Here is a 17920-nt window from a genome sequence, read left to right as displayed (position 1 = left end):
AATGTCCGGCTCGGACCGCCAGGTCAATATCAACAATGGAAATGATTGATTATTTATTCTTATGCTTGAAGTCAAAATGCGGGAACGATAAGAGTTACAATTAACTATGAACGATCTTCAGCAAACAGCGATCTTCTCGGGTTTGCAATATATATATCGGCTTCTCGGCTTCTGCACGAGCCTTTGAGAGACTACTGGCAGCTCCAGGGGAAAAGGTTGCAAAACAAATGGTATCGTCTATGAAGTTCACGTACAGAATTTGATAATTACTTCACCTACATTTATATTCTTATCATGAGTGAATATGATTGTTTCTCTTGTTTAAAGTTTCGTAGACATCATCACTCAGATTGGCAAATCATCTTCATTTGGGGAAATCTTGCTGGCGTCGCGGAAATGACCATTCCTCTTTCCACCCTAATCACGTCCACGAACATGACGTGATATTCATGCCGTTTAGAGTTGGTGAGTTGCTGCAATCTAATTACTGATACTCTTACTTTACGAATAGCCCGAATCTAGCACCAATAGTGGACCGCTTTTAGTGCAGTTGGTAAATGCCCTCGTACCGGAGCTGACTGGATTCTCGGCCGAGAGACGGAGCCGCTAATGTTGCCAAGATCTCATGGGGTCGAAGGATCCGTCCAATTTCCCAAACGAAGTTCCTCCTTTTCTGATGTGAGATGCATGAGTGGTTTCTTCCGTCAGCCCATTTCGACATTCATTCAATCCGCCTCTCCGAGGCGCTTTCGGGCGCAATATGGGTGTCTTCTACGGCATGGTCACGATCGTCTTTCTCTTTGTAACGCACTTAGCAACGGCTCAGCTACCGACCAATGCCATTGAGCTCGACCTCGTGTTCCCCCGCGCAGGTGGGAAATACTCCAAAACAAACGACGGCTTCCCGGTCCTCTTTTCACTGCAAAACCCCAATGTCGCCTATCATTTCGGCTGGGTTTTCTCATGGGATATCTACAAGAAGCCCCATGGACAAATACAGAGACTACCTTTCAACACCATTGGGTCCATCCTGAAGAACGACACAACCTATCCCGACAACCCGCACATAGAGGCCCGCTACGCAGATGTACTTGACGTGGGCGAGTACACGTTCTACTGGACCATTCATACCGGACCTTGGTGTAATCTTTCCAAAACCTGGGTCGAGTATTCAGCCAACGAAAAGATCGGCAACGGCACTTTCGACTTCACCATTGAGCAGGGAGCCCCGACACCAACCTTCACTGGGACATGCCCAACTGCTTTGGGCATGATTAACTACGCGTCATTGACGACATATCACGGTCTTTATGATGGAGCGTACGACGATCCAGTCACCAGCCCGATGTCATGTGCCATCACGACCAATGTGACCTTCACAGCAGAGCCTTGTAGGGCAACAGTCAACGAAGCGCAGGCTACGAGTATCTCCAGTCAACTTCATTTGGGGACCTACGCAACTGCGTCAGCCACGGCTTCGCCGACGGGCTCCGCCGCTGCTGCCCAGCGAACGCTGAACAAGAGCCTAATATGGGCTGTCACGTCGGTCGTTGTTCTGTTTGGCGCTCATGTGGCCCAATGATGAATCATATGCCACGTACGGAAAGATGATATTCTTCGAGCATGCCTACGCGTGTTGAAGATTGGCCACGGCCCCGAACTACTATTACTGTTACCCCATCCTGGCCAGTTTCATGTGGAAAGTCCGATGTCAACAAACCTCTATCCCGGCAACCCGCGTCCTGAATGGGTAGAGCCCAGAGAGATTGTATGCATGCTGCAGGGTTAGTGGGGATTTAAGCGGGAACGCGACGGGGCAGGCGGAAGCTCACGGATCACAGCCTAGATCGGGATGGCCTGCATCCTTGTGGGACTTGGGGATTAGAAAGAGATGAGGCTCACTAGTGTTCATGGTAAGTTTGACTCAAACAAACATCATCAATCTATGTTTTCATACTTTCGGCGTAGTCCGAACATCCAGTAACTTCATGACACTTTGCATCGAGTATGGATACGATGCCATTGATCTTGTCTAAAAGAAACTTCCAAATCGCGCCTAAAGTAGCCTTAACACAAGATCTTCGCCATTTTGGGTCTCAAGTGGATCTCAACTTGTTTTTGCCAACTCAAATGCTGTTGGCCAAGACGGCTGAGGTGCTTCCAGCCGGAGGAGATGCCGAATTAGCCATCACCTGCATTGAGTCTCACGCGGTCATTTATGACCATGTGTCAAAAGGAACGATCACCCACGTTTACGTGCGGCGCAGGAGATGACTTTCTTCATAACTCCGGGGCGACAGGGAAGTGATCTCGGGGTCTCAATCCTCATGCGGTCGTGTCATTGCTTTTGCCTCCAGAAGCGCGTGTCAGCGGCACATGTGCTGCCTCTCTCGATCGTAGATCAATCATGACACCCCCCGACACTTTTCTCAAGGGTTTCTCAATCTTTTTCTGTAGATTCACTCAATCCAAAACTCGCGCCGAGTTCCATCGATACTAATGGCGGCATCTGATGGATATTCCCTCGATACCAGATGACCCGAGCAGCCTCCCCTTGACGGGGACGTCGGCGTTCGTCGGAGAACCCCCCTCAACTCAGAATGATTATTTCATCGTCAAGGGTCTCTTCCGCATGGCCGGAATGACGACTGCCAACCCGATGACAGGTTATTCCCTCGTCGCCAAGCAACCTCCCGACTACTCCCACGAGACGAAGTTGCCCGGCGTTTTGGCAGGCCTCGTTTTCGTTATTCTAGCTATTGTTGCGCCCACAGTTGCAAGAGCATGGCTTAGGTTGCGAAGAGGTTCGGTCATGCAGTTCGGCTGGGACGACTGGACCATCATCGTCGCTGCTGTACGTGCTAGACAGATGATAGATCGAAAATACCTCCATGAACTGACTCTGCCCCCGACAGCTTGTAGCTCTCGTTTACCCAATCGCGCAACTTCATTCCCTCGCAATCGGTGCAGCTTCCCTCCATGTCTGGGAAGTCACTTACGAACAACTCAACAACGGCGTCTTATTGGCCATGGTTTCCAAGACAGCATTCTTCGTTGCCGTGGGTATGATTAAGCTCTCCATAGCAACTTTCATGCGAAGACTAGCGGACAGACTCCCGAGGTGGTGGCGAATCGCATGCGACATTTTCATCGGATCGACTTTTGCATACATCTTACTCGCCATCTTCCTAAACGTCTTTGCATGCAGTCCGCCGGCAACGCAGTGGAACCTGGCAACCTGTGGAAGACGAGAGTCGGCTCCTTCGTGTATCAACATGGAAAGCCAGTCAAAGATTCTAACCGGCTTTCATGTGGCCCAGGGGCTCATCTTGATGACCGCGCCTGCTGTTATACTGTGGAAAATCAGGATGGGAATGGCAAAGAAGATTCGACTGTTCGCAATCTGGATGATTGGTGGTTTAGCAGTTTTGAGTGGTTTACTGCATCAGATTCTCCCCACACTCACTAACGACTACACATGGGACTATACCGAAGCCCTGCTATGGGCATGCCTGGACTTGTCGTTAGGAGTTGTGACAGCTTCACTACCGGTATTGGACAGCTTGATGGAAGAGTACTGGAGAAGGGCGAAGACCACCATGGTCAAATCATACGGCGGAAATGCCTCATCCCTATCAAGAACCAGCGAAGATAGCGCATGGCCTTACACGAAGACTGCAGGCACAGACAAGAGTCGGAAACATGCGGCGAGGTCTCCTATCACCAACATCACAATCCCGGTGGAACGCTCAGAGTCTAGGGAGAGCATCGTAAAGAGGGAGGAGTATCACGAAACCAAGGTTGGCGCGATCGAAATGGGCATCTTATGCACTCAAGAGATTGAAGTGCATGTCTCTGATGCGGATGATGTGGAAAAGGGCCGGGCGGAAAGTCGTGGACCAAGGTCACCATCACCATTTTACCACAATAGGCCAGAGTGGCACGACAACTCATATAAGTTCTAATCGAAAAATTACTTAAGCCCTTGCCAAGTTCTATTGCCAGTGTGAAATGCTGCAATAGGCGAGACCGGTAGTGGTAAATTAAACATGCTTTGATCAATTTACCACGCATAACTCTGAGTCAACCCACCTTTCCAGTGTCTTGTTTCCGTGGACTTGAGCACTATTATGAAACATTTCCCATCAAAAGAGTTGAGACTTGGAAGGTGACATTAATAAGAAATGATCAAATTGAATATCTCTGCATGCTGCTGAGCATCACCTCACAACATGTGGTCAAGAAACCTCGCTATGCCGCCTAGCCACTCACAACACCATCAACAACGCCCCTAGCCTCTTGCTTTTCAATATGACAACGGCCGCCGACTCCCCGAACCTCAAACACGTCCATATAGATTAGAAGCCGCCGTTGGGGTGAATCAGAACCTTCGTGTAGCCGTCGATTCTCTTGTCAAACTTCTCATACGCGACTTCTGCATCATCGATGTTGATCTCATGTGAGACAACAAAGCTGGGCTTGGCCTTGCCCGCAATGATCAAATCACGTAGGTATCGATTGTACGCCTTGACGTTGCACTGTCCTGTTCCAAGGGAGAGTCCCTTCTCGAAGAGCTTACCGAAGCTCAAGCTGATCATGCCCTTTGCCGAAGCATCATCAGACGCCCCAGGGTCGCTATAAACGTGCATCGTTAGAGCCGCAAAACAAGCCAAGTGAAAGGACAGAATATTACCTCGGAACGTAAAGTCCTGGAATGCCAAGTCCACCGCAGGCTCGTGTGACCTTGATCATATTCTCCAACACAATGTTGGGCTGCTCAGTGTTTCCACCGGCACTCACGGCCTGATATCCAACAGCATCCACAGAGCGGTCAACTTCTCCGCCATTCAGCTTCTTGATTTGCTCGACAGCATCGCCTTGGGTGAAGTCCACTGGTGTACATCCGATCTTCTCGGCGGACTGAAGACGCTCGGGAACGCGATCGACCACATAAACTCTTGATGCGCCGCGGAGAACTGCCGAATAAGCGGCCATCAGTCCCACAGGGCCGGCACCGAAAACAGCGACGCTCTCGCCGGGCTTGAAGCCGGAGAGCTCGATGCCGTGCCAGCCAGTGGGAAAGATATCTGGTAGAGCGCACAAAGTCAGCAAAGTTTGGAGGACCATGGAGATGGTAGACAATACGTACCTGCAAGCAAAATGAAATCTGACTCAAATTCTTTGCCAGCAGGAAGCTTTAGCGCGTTGAAATCGGCGTAAGGAACTCTGATATACTGTGCTTGCCCACCAGGGTAGGGGCCCATGGCAACATATCCTTGAAGACGTGTAAGCTCACATATTTTGTTGATATACACGAGATACTCGCTTACCATAAGCACCACCGGCGAATCCAGGGTTTACACCAGTGCAGAATGCTGTCCGTCCCTCTTCACAATTGTGGCAGCGGCCATCGGCGACGTTGAATGGCATTACGACACGATCTCCCTTCTTAAGAAGAGTGACACCGGCGCCAAGCTCCTCCACGATTCCCATGTTCTCATGGCCTGCAACGTATCAGAAATTGTCCCATGATCGGTAAATGAATGTAATCAGTGACTAACCGAATGTGATGCCGGCCTCTGCGGCCGTTCTTCCCTCGTACATGCTATGAATAGTGAGTGATTGCGCGCTGATGTTGCTTCAATGTCAGTAGACTTACTGCAAGTCTGAGCCGCAGATAGCTGCCTGAAATTTTGCTTAGCATCAGTCATGTGGGAGGAGAGAGGTCCATCTTACAGTGGTAACTTTGACGATGACATCGTCGGGGTGCTGAATCTTGGGCAACGACACCTCCGATACCTTGACCTTGTAAGGGCCCTGGTAATTGACAGCTTTCATTGTTGGAGACGACATGATGGCGATTACTTTCTGGGCTAAAGTGAAGGTTTGATGATTGAGGTCAACCTACGAAGCTCAAGCGCACCTTCGAGCAGCAACGGACATATTTATCCCATGAACCCCTCACGAAACCCATCTACCGAACAAATCACCAAGAATATCTTCCCCATCTCTCAATAGGCCCCGGATGACCGGCTCCCAGTCAAGGACCGTCATCGCCGCGGGATATCTTTCTAGAACGAGATAGTGGGCTGCGCCGCTGCGGGGTAGTGCGGGAAACTTTCGCCAAGACGCGGGGATGCCGCCGCGATCCAATTTGTGTCCGGCATGTTTTGGCGCTGGTTCACGCTGGTTAATGCGTGGGAAGATGACCGGGGGACTTGGTGTTTGCTCCCGAGTGGGTACACAAGGATGAACTCCGAACCCCCGAGAGTCCAGACTACGTAGTAAAGAGTCCCTCATCGGCGAATTACTGCCTTTTGTAGAGTGCGGGGGAAGGAGGGGACCCAACGTGACCCCTACCTTAGCTATGAGATCTCACGTTGATGAACCATTCGATGAAGCTGCTGTCAAGTCCACAAGAGCTTCCCCGGCGCTTTGAGACGTCTGCAAGTGATACACGTAGGATCCTTGATCCATCAGTCTTACCCCAAGTTTCATTTTTGCATGACGTATTTGGAGAATAAGAGGGTCTTTAGGGATGTGGTTTGGTGAGGAGACGGGCAAAGATGCACGGCACGCGCAGGAATCCAACTTGACTCCGCAATTCTCGCCGAACATTTCTCTTCTCGACCTGTTTCTGCAACATGTCCGGTGCACTGGAACTAGAAATAGACTGCCGAGGCTCTGCATGGACTTGCGTCTATAGCCGCGAGATAGCTAAAGTAAGTGACAAGAACCCCATAATGCGTATCTCGCAGGATGCGCTGAACTGCTTATGATAATCGTCATGTTAACACCTTCCGAGTGCGCTGCTTGGCTGCATTATCATGGCATGAGCTTACATGCAGGCCCTCTTAAATCGAGCTCCGTCTTCTTCTACCCCTCGTCTATGATGCAACTCAGACGGAGACAACACCGCTGTGAGCGAGGACGTTTGCGCTCCCACTTCCCGAATTCCCTACAACGCCCTTGAATGCGAGCTCATTCAACTTCTCTACAACAGCTGCCGCATTCTCCAGGGGATACAATGCCTGGAGATAGGCAACGAGTCCGGCGACATGGGGTGTTGCCATGGACGTTCCAGAAACCACCGACACCTGTCCAGGCTGCCTCCAAAGCGATGGGATGTCGAGACCGGGCGCGAAGATGTTGACGTCGGCCCCAAAGTTGCTCCAGTCCGCACGAGTCCAATTCCAAGCGACCGCGCCGACAGTGATGGCTTTCTGAGCTGAGGCGGGAGACTTGGTTGAAGCGTCTTTACCATCATTCCCGGCACCGACCACGGTTGCGACACCCAGATCGAAAGCTGCATCTACTGCAGAGTTCATCGCGTCGCTCTTTGGGAAAGCTTTGGTAAAGTCAGCCAATCTTTCACTGCATAGTCCAAGATCGCGTGTGCGTGTGCTTGTGTTCAACTCACCTAGGCTCATGTTAATGACAGCCTTGGAGACCCGTCCTGGGGTATTGGTGATATTGTTGACGGCCCAGCTGTACCCATCCAAGACATGAGCAACCGTTGAGTAGCCCTAGTACAGGTCCCAAAGTTAGCTAACGATGCAATTCCCAGGCCTCCACGAACCGGTGCACTTACAAGGCCCCGAACGACCTTGACGTCGACGACGGTCGCCTTCTTCGCCACGCCGTATGTAGCTGCGCCAATAATACCGGCAACATGGGAGCCGTGGCCGAATTCGTCTTCAAAAGGGTAATTCGGTTCCCAGGCGTTGTAGCCTCGAATGGCGCGCCCCCCGAGTTCTGCATGCTCAATGGTGACTCCTGAGTCGAGAACGTAGGCGTAGGTCCCTTCTCCAGCGGTGCTATCGAATATGTAAGGGCTGGAGCTGCTGCCGTCTGCTAGGGGAGTTTTCGAAGACAGGCTCGAAAGTCCCCACGGAGCAGCCGCTTGTGTGACCAAGGCTGTCGCCTCGACAACTCGGTCTGGCTCGACGCTGACGGTCTTGTATTCCGAGATCAGTCTTCGAGCATTTGGTTGCAGAAACACACAGTCCACTCACATATCCGTCCTTTTCAATCTCCTCAATTGTCTCAGAGTCGAACTCGCCTGCGTAAGCTTTGAAGTCGCCGACGCTAAAGGTCTTCTCAACTCCAGCAGTGCTCCGACGAGACAGGCTGCGCTTATGGACGTTGGTAACCCAGCTCAAGTGGCTCTCAAAGTCTATGTCATGGGTGCCTGAAGCAACGCGAACGATGTACTTGTCGGGAATGATAGTACCTTCGCTGGAAACCTTCGCGATCAACGGGCTGGCCAGAATACCCGATGAGAAACCTAATAAGACGACGATGCGCTTGACGTTAGACATTATGCGATGATGTGACTAGCTCAGTTGATCTTGAAAGACCACACTAGCAAGTGCTTGTCGTGGAGCAGGTAAGGGACGTTATGTACGTCGCTAGAATAGTCCGACTCCATCGTGTCATTCTACATGAAGAGCAAAATGGAGTTAATCATACATCGACGACCTTCTATACAAAGCTGTGCTACGATCATCACCTCATCTCGTATTCAGGCCAAGACGGTCACTACTACTGCGATGGGAAGGTGATTGCGATATGCCCTGAACGCCAAGCACCGTGAAAGCAGGGGTTGCTGCTGTTTACCGCGACTGAGTCTCGCTGAGTGGGAATTTGCAGGGGTTTTGATAGCGTCACCAGTCTATTTAATTATGTGATTTGGCAATCTAGGACTTCGGGTTTTCTATTCCCAATTCACTTAGTCCGCCCCGACGTGAACTTATGAGAAAGACAGAGACTCCATTGGATTGGATGTCTACAACTTCAAATCTCTCATACCAATTATCACATTTAATATTGAGGTTCAGTCTTTGCTGCATATACGTAAGTAGGCAAATCGCTGCATAGAGTTGGTCGTAACTCCTTGCTGTACTAGACACACACTGAATGGACTTGGGCCAATATGTCGTAGGAAAAGTAGCATCACCTGGATTATGCTATTGATAGTAGCATGCTTGTCAGAGTAGCTGTTGACCCGAGAACTATTGTAAATGCTGCAGAGTGAGTGCCTCTTCTCAATATTTCGTTCACAGCTACAACGGTATGGCTTTCCTTGGCCACTGTGGACACAGTAGCGTAAAGATATCACGTAAGTCTCTAGAATCGTTCAGAACAGTTTTCGTTATTAGACCATTAAGCTAAAGTGATATTCAGTGGACAAAATTCCAGCATTGCGACTGGTAAATCGGCACATCGACCTCGTACAATTTCTTGGTGTAGAACTGCGTGACATATGCATCAACGCCCAAGTGGAAAGTGCTAGCAAACCAAGCGCCATTCTTGCACTGATCCTCAGTAGGCTTTGCAAAGGTAACACCGCTGGCGCTGGTGTAAGCGAAGTCAAAGTCCGCCGCAAATACGTTGACGACCTGAGGCTTCGCCTCGACTCCAGCAGACATGTCTAGGAGACCGTTGAAAAGCTTGACCCCCAGGGCAACGGTCAGGTCAGCAAACGGATTTAGCTGAAGCTCAACTTGAGCAGTGATATCCGTGGTGACGTTGGTCTGCGGCTTCCAGCCTGTTGTAGAGGTCTTGGCGGAGTCCAAAAAGTCAAGGTGAACTTGAGCATCGGTAATAGTTGAGACAACGTCCACAGACGCCTTGACAACACCGGATGCAGCAAATTCGATGCCGAGACCGAAGTTCACCATGGGGCCGACATCGATGATGCCGGGAATAGTGAAGGCTGAAACAGATACGGAAAGAGGGTTGTAGTTGTACAAGTTGGTCGAATACTGGGCGTTGACTGCAGCAGAGATATTGAGGTTCAAAGCAGACGAGTAGTCTACATCAATGTAGAACTCGTCAACCTTGAACTTCCGAAAGCTGTAGTGAACATGGCCAGCCAAGGTGACTGTGCTTTCCATGTCGGATTGGAAGTCCAATTCGACCGCGGCATACAGCCGACTGCGCAGGGGCCAATTAGGGGCCCTATTTACGATTATCGTAGCCAGCCTAACCTACGGTTAGAACCTCCTTTTTATACCTACGTAGATATTTATATAGTTTAATTAATCTCTTCGCTAACTACGGTTCGAATTAACTACCCTATAATAGGGATACTAATACTAATTAGTAATTAAACTCTATTATTATAGATTAGTAAGGTATCTTGCTACGTAAAAGAGACGACCTCTTAATACCGCACGGGATAGGAGATTCGTATTAATTAACCTTACGGAAGTAAATAAAAAAGGAGGCGATTTTCGAATACCGTACGGAATTAAGTAATTATAGCCCTTTATTACCTACGAGAGGTCGACGTTTATTATATTAAACTACGTTAATTAACGAAACTACTTAAGTAACTAGCCTTTTACCGTCGCCCCGAGTAGCTTTTTTACTAAACGACTTTTCTATAGCCGGCCCGCGATTAGAAATTAACTAAGGAAGCTATTTAGAAATTATAAAGAGCACGAGGCTTAGGAGGCTAGAAGTATACGGGATAGCGGAAATCGGTAACTAATAAAGATCTCGAGACTAATTACTATATCTTCTTATAGTAATATAAACGTTTATCGCTACTATTATTAAAAAGAACTACTAAAACCTACCCTTTTTTACTAAACGAAAAAGAGGATCTTAGTAAGTACGATAGTTAGTAATTTAAAAGGGTAGTAGTAATTATTAAAAATAGTAAAAACGAGAGTAGTAGCGAGACGGTAAGAGGAAGCGAGAATCTCTTAGACCTTAATAAATTCGTTAGGTAGTAAAAGTACGGATTTATTATAACTTACGCGCGGATTAGATATATCTTTATTAAAATTAAATACGCTAACGATTATTAATATAGGTATAAGCTAGAGTACGACCCTTAGCGAGTTAGGGTAAAAAAGAAGAGGACGAAACCTAATCCTAAATAGAATCCTAATCCTTTATAAGTAAGTAAATATTAACCCGGACTATTAGGGGACGTAGATATATAGAATCGCGGATTAGCCTAATAATAAGTAAATTAACGCGGTATTAATTTATTTAACTAAGGTTTATGAAAAAAAGGGGCTATAGGGATAACCCCTATTTTATAAAATCGTAAACGACCTTAGTTACTAGTTAGATAAATAGTTCGCGAGCGTAAGCTTAGGAATTATAAAAGTAGTTAATAAATTCCTCTATAGGCGAGGGGTATTATTAATATAATTATAATCGCGAGAGCTATACGAAATATTAATAATAATAATTATAGAGGAGGAATTCGTATTATAGAACTAAGTATAGGTCGATAGAGCGTATAATCGCTTTAACGAATTTAGAAAAAGGGTAAACGACTTAAATTTCCTTCTTATAATTACTAACGGAAATCTATTATTATAAAAGGATATACTGGGGCAAAATATAGTACTAGAAGTATAATAATTAATAATTCTACCTATTTCGATTTATAACTCGTTATTATTATTAATACGAAATTCGGCGCCGATTAGCTAATAAAAAAAGAGATAGACGACCCGAAGTTATTAATAATACGTAGCGACGTAGGGTTCGTATATAAATACTAAAAATCTAGTAGCGAATACGAGGTAATTTATAGACCTTAAAAAGATCTTTTTAAAAGAGAAATTATACTCTAGGGGGAAGTATAAGGTCTTATAAAAAACCCTAACGATATTTTACGATTATTATAAAAAAGTTAGAATTAGGGAATACTAATACTATTCGGTAATTAATATCGTACTTATAAGCAAAGCCTTCAATTACTATTATAAAGCAGTACGTAATCTCGATCAAAACGACTTTTTTAGTATAATTAACGCAATCCGAAGCCGCTTCGAAACTTATAATAAGAACCTATAGCTCCTATTTAAGCTACGAGCGATTTTTTTCGTATTTATAGCTAGGATAATAAAGGGTAAATCGCGAGTAGAGATCCTTAAAGAGCTTATTAATCGAATCAATAAGCTAGCGAAAACCTAGCTAAATAAGGGGATAAACGAGCGGAAAGTCGGATATTTTTATATTATAATCTAGCGTATACTAGAGGTAAAGATTACCCTATACTAAGTACCTAAAGACTACGAGACGCTCTACTCGAGGCTAAGATCTAGCTTTAATATTAAGGTAAGAATACCGCGCTAAACCTATTTTTAAGCGTACGACGGCCCTTATTAATAATATTAAGTTAATTAAACGTATAATAAGAAAAGAAAAGAGGCTAGATACGGTAATTATTAATAAGAAGGCCTAGATTTAGCGAATAAGTAGAGATTTAACTTATAAATAGGGTAATAAAAGAAGTAATACTATATTTATAAAAAGGATAAATATTAGTTAAGTAACTACTCTAAAAAAGAGCGTACTAAATTATATAAATAATATAAAAGGTCGAGGGTAGTAGATAGCAAAACTAGCCCTCGTCGGTTTAACTAATTCCTTGTTATATATAAGGGTAGATCCGGGGGTATAGAACCTAGTAACGGTAGCTAAAGTAGCGGCCTAAAGTATATACCCCCTATAAGAGATTCGGAAGATAAGGAAGATCTTACCCCCTATACTAACGAATTAAATTATAACGAAATCGAAGATATTAACTACTCTTTTTTCGCCCCGTTAGCCTCTAGAGGATATATAAGGCTAAACGAATAGAGGGTAATAGAAGCTCTTAATAAATAGGCTTTTATATACGAATAGGAAGAGAAGGTCTTTTAAACGATAAATATAGAGGCGGCTAAAAGGGCGAATCTAATAGGGCTAAAGCCTATTATCTTAACGATTAAGGAGAAGACGCTATTTCTCTCGATATTTAAAAAAAAGGAATATAGTACTAAGCATATCTAGGGGTAGCTAGAGGGGTCCTTTTTATACTACTTAGATCCCTCGAATACTAAGCTCGTATAAGTATTTTATATAAGCAAAAGGTATAGCCTAGACGATTTTTATAGGATTATCCTAAATACTAGGGTATCGTAATAGTTAACTAAAAAAAAAGGGCAATTCTAAGCGTTATAAAAGATTGCGCTAATAATACTTAATACGTTAATAGCGGGTATTATAAAGATTAGTTTCGGCCTAGGCAAGGAAATCGTCGCCCTAAGTATAATAGAAGTAGAGATATACTTTAAAACGATAACTTTTTATATTTTACTTATTAATACCCCATTTCTCTTATATTTAAAAAACATAGATCGACTAAGTATTATATTCGATAATACGAGGAATAGAATCTCTAGCGGTAAGTACTTCGAGGTAGTCGAACGATAATAGGGGTATGCGTTTATAAAGCTTATTAATAATACGAAGTTAATTAATTACTTAACAGAAAGTAAGTTTAGAAGACTATACTAGAGATTTAGGTACCCGTCGGTTACGAGGCTATATAACCTCTTAAAGTAATTAGATAATAATAATATCGAAATAGGGGCGCTAGAGTAGTTAACGAAAGTATATTACTAATACTAAATAAATACGCAAAGCCTACGTAGATTTAAGTTTAAATTGCGTAATAAGCTTAACTTTAACTAGGAAATAGTCGTCGATATCTTCTATTTAAATAGTCGGCTAGTACTATATATAATCGACGTATCTATATCTTTCTAAGCAGGGCAATTCCTCCGGGATCTATAAATAAAGATAGTATAAGTAGCCCTACGAAAAAGCTAGATCGATATATACTAAGGACTACTAGACGGTATTAAAACCGACGCTAGTACTAGCTTTAAGTTAGTAGAATTTAGGGATAATATAACGGCTTACGGTATATAGCTAAAAGTCGTACCTATTAAAGCGTACTATAGTATTAAAAAAATAAAAAGGGCATACTAATAATTAAAAAGGGCGTTTAGAATTATTAAAAAGGAAAATCCGGATTCTATTAATAACGAATGCTTCTAAATAGTACTTAAATATTATAACGATACTATGGGGCCTAACGGACTTATACTAACGCTATTAGTATTTAGAGTATATTTAAAAACGACCTTAGCCTTACTACCGTTACTAAGTATAAGCTAACGAGCCCGAGTAGTTAAAAAAATAATATGGGTACTGCGCGAGGTAAGTATAAAAAAATAAGTTAACGAGGTAATTACTACGCGCCATAGGCCCGATATAAAGGATAATCTAAATATATTACTAAATTCGGATATACGAGTATAGCGCGAAATTACCTAATAGTAGGCTAGGCTATATAAGTTAATTTCCGTTAACGAGCGCTCTTATATAGTCGCGAGAGATCGTAACTAGTTACTTAAAATATTAATTATAGTAGTTAGACCGTACTATATAGATCCTAACGAGGTAATTTCTAACCTATAAAAAGAAAAAGAGCTAGGGGAAACTATATAACCCGCGGTAGAGGCATAGGAAATTATCCTCGACGAAATCGTCGTAGTAGTACTAATAAACGATAAGGAAAAGGATATTACTAAAAGGGTACTAATACTACCGGCAAGACGTCGCAAAAGACCACGACGGTAAGCCCTAACGTAGTAATTTATTATTAATAACGAGGTAATTAATACTTTTTATATAGTAAAAAAAAAAGCCGATTTCGAGCTAGCGGTTAAACTACGTAAAGAAGGCGTAATTATAACTACTAAAAAGCCGTATAAGGGATTAGATCTTATCGAAATAGATACTATTTACGATCGAGGGGTCTATCGATTTATCTTATATAACCTAGAAAAATATATAAACCTCCGCATATTTAAATTACGAATAGTTTATAAAATTAAAAAGAAAAGAACACCCTAGCCGTACGAGAAGTTTAGATACGTAATTTAGGGGTACGGCAACGTTAAAAAAGCGACGCTACTTATATAATCGCCTACTATATAGCGCTATAGCTAACGATTAATAATAGTACTAATAGTATCGCTACGGAAGAAGGGATACGAGATTTAGAGCCGTAATATTACTTAGGCCTATACCTAATCGGCCATAGGGCTTATAAGGAAAATCCTAGCCTATTTACCGAAGGAAATAGCTAGTAAGTACTTAAAAAGCACGATTATTAAAGTGCTTAAGCTATTATATAGGCTCGTAGAATCGGGTACCTATTAGTAAGCTACTTACTACGATTTTTATATTAATTAATTATTAATAATTACCTCTATATACGACCCGTACTTACTAATTACGGAGTATAAAGGCGACTAATTTAAGATCGTCGGAATATAGACTAACGATATATTAAGCCTATCCGATATTAACTTTATAAAGAAGGAGGATAAGGAGCTTTAAAAAGCGGGCTTCGTAGCAAAACTAAAAGAGGTCCTTATAATAAATACCCCCTTAGTATTTAATAACGGGATTCTTATAATTAAAAAGAAAACCGTCGTTTTTTAATAAAAAGGATAGGGTAAGAAGATTAACCTCGTTAATCTAAACGTGCCCGACGTTAAAAAGTAGTATAAAACTAAGCTCGCGCGAGGGGTATATATTATAAATATTTATTAGCTTTAGGCGACTTTTAACTATACTAGAGTAGTATAGGTTATAAATTTAACTAAACGAGACGTCGAGGTACTTAATAAGTAGCTTAAGTAGTAATAAACGAATCTCGATCGAGGTCTCGTTTACTACTTAATCGACCTTATAACTAATAAGCTTTACGTTTTCGTTAATAGGTTATTTATAAATAATAACGACCTTATTTCGTAATTAGAGTATATTATTATCCTAGCTAACGAGAGTATAAGCGAGAGAGAATTTACTATATACGGTAATATAATCTACTACTTATTAACTAAAAGTAAGCGGGTAACGAGAAGTATACTAGCGTTAGAGGTCTATAGTATAGTTAACGGCGTTAACCTCTCTTATGCGATTTTAATAACGCTAAGGAAGATTACCGATCGAATTAGCCTTCTACCTATTCTAACGGTTATTTATATAGATTCCTACTTACTATATAAATACCTTATTAAATTAGGAATAATAAAAGAAAAGAGGCTTATAATCGATATTATAGCCCTTAAATAATCGTACGAAAGGCGCGAGATACTCGAGATTTATTAGATTAATAATAAAAATAACCTCGTAGACGTTTTTATAAAAGTAGTACTAAATAAGGGATTAGAATAATTCGTAAGTAGTAGAAAAGTTATTATACGAATAGAGGGATAGGTTATATAAAAAGAGTAAAGAAAAGAGGGAAAAGGAGACGACTTAGTAAACGGGCCCGAGGTCGAATTATACCTCTAACTATAGCAGTTAAATCGATAAAAAAAAGAGAAAGTTAGTATTAGATTAGAAGTCTAATTCGACTGCGGTATATAGCCGACTATATAGGGGCTAATTAGGGGCCCTATTTACGATTATCGTAGCTAGCCTAACCTATAGTTAGAACCTCCTTTTTATACCTACGCAGATATCTATATAGTTTAATTAATCTCTTCGTTAACTACGGTTCGAATCAACTACCCTGTAATAGGGATACCAACATTCCAGCTTGGCTTCATTGGCGACAATATTCAAGGCGTCCGTCGCAACGAGCGTGGAGCCAGAAAGGTCTGCGGAAATGGGTGCGGAGAGATCACGCTTGGTCGTAGCAGTGCCGGTGTGCTGGAAATCGATGACTGCGTCATTCATCTGATCACTGATCTCTGCTTTGGTAGACGAAGCAGTAAGAGTCAAGGTGGCATTGTCAAAGGTGTAGTTCTGGACCACATAGACACCGCGCTCGTGCTCGCTGTCGCAAGTCCCATTGTGGTTCGTGATGATGATGAAGTCCTTTGCTGGCCATGTGCTCAAGCATGTGTTGTAGTCTTCGGTAACGCTAAATTTGAGAACAAGTCCAGCAGTCGAGCACTCAACATCGGTGATTGTCTCGATGTTCTCTAACAAGACGGCAGGTTGCTTCATCATAGCCCGGACGAGGGCGTTGGTAGCGTTGAGCCCTTCATAGGGCAAGGTGACGTTGGTCTTCGGGGTGAATTTGGCTGGTCCAAGGGGTGTAGATGGGATGGAGGCCTGTCGCTTCTGGACTGGTCGAAGAATGGCCTTTTCCGGCAAAGCAGCGGCTATGCTAGAGCCGACCAGTGCCTGAAAGGCCAAAAGAGTGGAAAACGAGAGTCTCATGATTGAGTACAGTGAGCGACTGAAAATGAGAGAGCCTACGGAGTTTGAACGAGTGAGATCCGAGGTAGTCGTAACTAAGATAGAAGACTTTGCTGTTTCGCAATGTAAAGTGATACTTCTGACCAGGCTAAGTCACGCACTTTATATGCAATGATCGATCTGCTCAAAGACTGTTCAAGGCGCACTTCACGAAGCATCTCGAGAACCCCTTGGAGACCCTTGAGATCCTTGGGCTAAAAAAGGATCAGAGTCCACTTCGACCATCGTGAACTAGGGCTCGGAACATCGCCGCAGAGTGACAGTTGAGCTCAGCCGCGCCTTGTGGGACCGCGATATTGAACAGGTGTGTTTATAAGCGCGAGCCGAAAATTGAATCCACCGCTTTCGCCCAAAGGTGTTAATTGTTGTCCGGGGTATGCCCTGTTGACTTGACGATGTCGAATGTTGACAATGCCGTCGGCAAGAGAAAGTAGTCCATGTTCACAGAGCTGCGAAATAATAAAGGTGTTGTTTGCAAAGTGTCGCAAATCTCAACGCTGCGATTCCTCATCGTTTGGTTTCTGGGGATCCCCATATCTTCAAAAGCTCTCTGCCCAAAGTATCGCTTGTTAGTAGACAGAGAGATTGATTGACGAGGCTTTGAGTTTTGCGATTCAGTCGGTCGAGGCTCCAAAGTGCTTAATACTCAAAAAAGTGGATGAACACTCGGAGCTCGCTCTCGGCATTCGAACCCAAGTAGTTTTCAAGCTGGGGACGTCGCGGAGAAGGCCCCCAATTCGGCTACATCCGATCTATCACGAGTCAGGAAATAAAGCCAAGTTCCTAGCACATTTCATCCCGAAGTCAGTGTTTCACTGAAAATTGTTCCCTC

General features: G+C 43.9%; 7 protein-coding genes across 7 annotated transcripts; 3 read left to right on the top strand and 4 right to left on the bottom strand.

The window, feature by feature from the left end:
- Positions 1–760: 760 nt before the first annotated feature.
- CLUP02_07001 (uncharacterized protein) lies at positions 761–1582 on the top strand (the record flags this gene model as incomplete). Its single annotated transcript, XM_049285998.1, has 1 exon — positions 761–1582. The coding sequence occupies one exon, from the start codon at positions 761–763 to the stop codon at positions 1580–1582; it is 822 nt and encodes a 273-aa protein (XP_049143141.1).
- Positions 1583–2512: 930 nt separating this feature from the next.
- Positions 2513–3965, top strand: CLUP02_07000 (uncharacterized protein; the record flags this gene model as incomplete). The annotated part of the gene is made up of 2 exons (XM_049285997.1): positions 2513–2854; positions 2916–3965. 2 exons carry the CDS (start codon positions 2513–2515, stop codon positions 3963–3965), a joined length of 1392 nt encoding a protein of 463 aa, XP_049143140.1.
- A 393-nt stretch (positions 3966–4358) lies between these two features.
- Positions 4359–5853, bottom strand: CLUP02_06999 (alcohol dehydrogenase GroES-like domain-containing protein; the record flags this gene model as incomplete). Its single annotated transcript, XM_049285996.1, has 7 exons — positions 4359–4635; positions 4694–5087; positions 5150–5275; positions 5331–5504; positions 5562–5605; positions 5660–5685; positions 5737–5853. 7 exons carry the CDS (start codon positions 5851–5853, stop codon positions 4359–4361), a joined length of 1158 nt encoding a protein of 385 aa, XP_049143139.1.
- A 1046-nt stretch (positions 5854–6899) lies between these two features.
- CLUP02_06998 (alkaline protease) lies at positions 6900–8321 on the bottom strand (the record flags this gene model as incomplete). Its single annotated transcript, XM_049285995.1, has 4 exons — positions 6900–7348; positions 7421–7526; positions 7592–7957; positions 8016–8321. 4 exons carry the CDS (start codon positions 8319–8321, stop codon positions 6900–6902), a joined length of 1227 nt encoding a protein of 408 aa, XP_049143138.1.
- Positions 8322–9182: 861 nt separating this feature from the next.
- Positions 9183–9899, bottom strand: CLUP02_06997 (uncharacterized protein; the record flags this gene model as incomplete). The annotated part of the gene is made up of 1 exon (XM_049285994.1): positions 9183–9899. One exon carries the CDS (start codon positions 9897–9899, stop codon positions 9183–9185), a length of 717 nt encoding a protein of 238 aa, XP_049143137.1.
- A 3100-nt stretch (positions 9900–12999) lies between these two features.
- Positions 13000–13230, top strand: CLUP02_06996 (uncharacterized protein; the record flags this gene model as incomplete). The annotated part of the gene is made up of 1 exon (XM_049285993.1): positions 13000–13230. A coding segment is annotated over one exon (231 nt), but the record flags the coding sequence as incomplete, so codon positions are not given.
- A 3138-nt stretch (positions 13231–16368) lies between these two features.
- On the bottom strand, positions 16369–17049 carry CLUP02_06995 (uncharacterized protein; the record flags this gene model as incomplete). Its single annotated transcript, XM_049285992.1, has 1 exon — positions 16369–17049. One exon carries the CDS (start codon positions 17047–17049, stop codon positions 16369–16371), a length of 681 nt encoding a protein of 226 aa, XP_049143135.1.
- Positions 17050–17920: the final 871 nt, after the last annotated feature.

This window comes from Colletotrichum lupini, chromosome 3 (genome assembly GCF_023278565.1).
Source record: "Colletotrichum lupini chromosome 3, complete sequence".
NCBI lineage: Eukaryota > Fungi > Ascomycota > Sordariomycetes > Glomerellales > Glomerellaceae > Colletotrichum > Colletotrichum lupini.
Note: the sequence above shows the minus strand (reverse complement) of the source record. Positions and strands in the feature narration are given on the sequence as shown.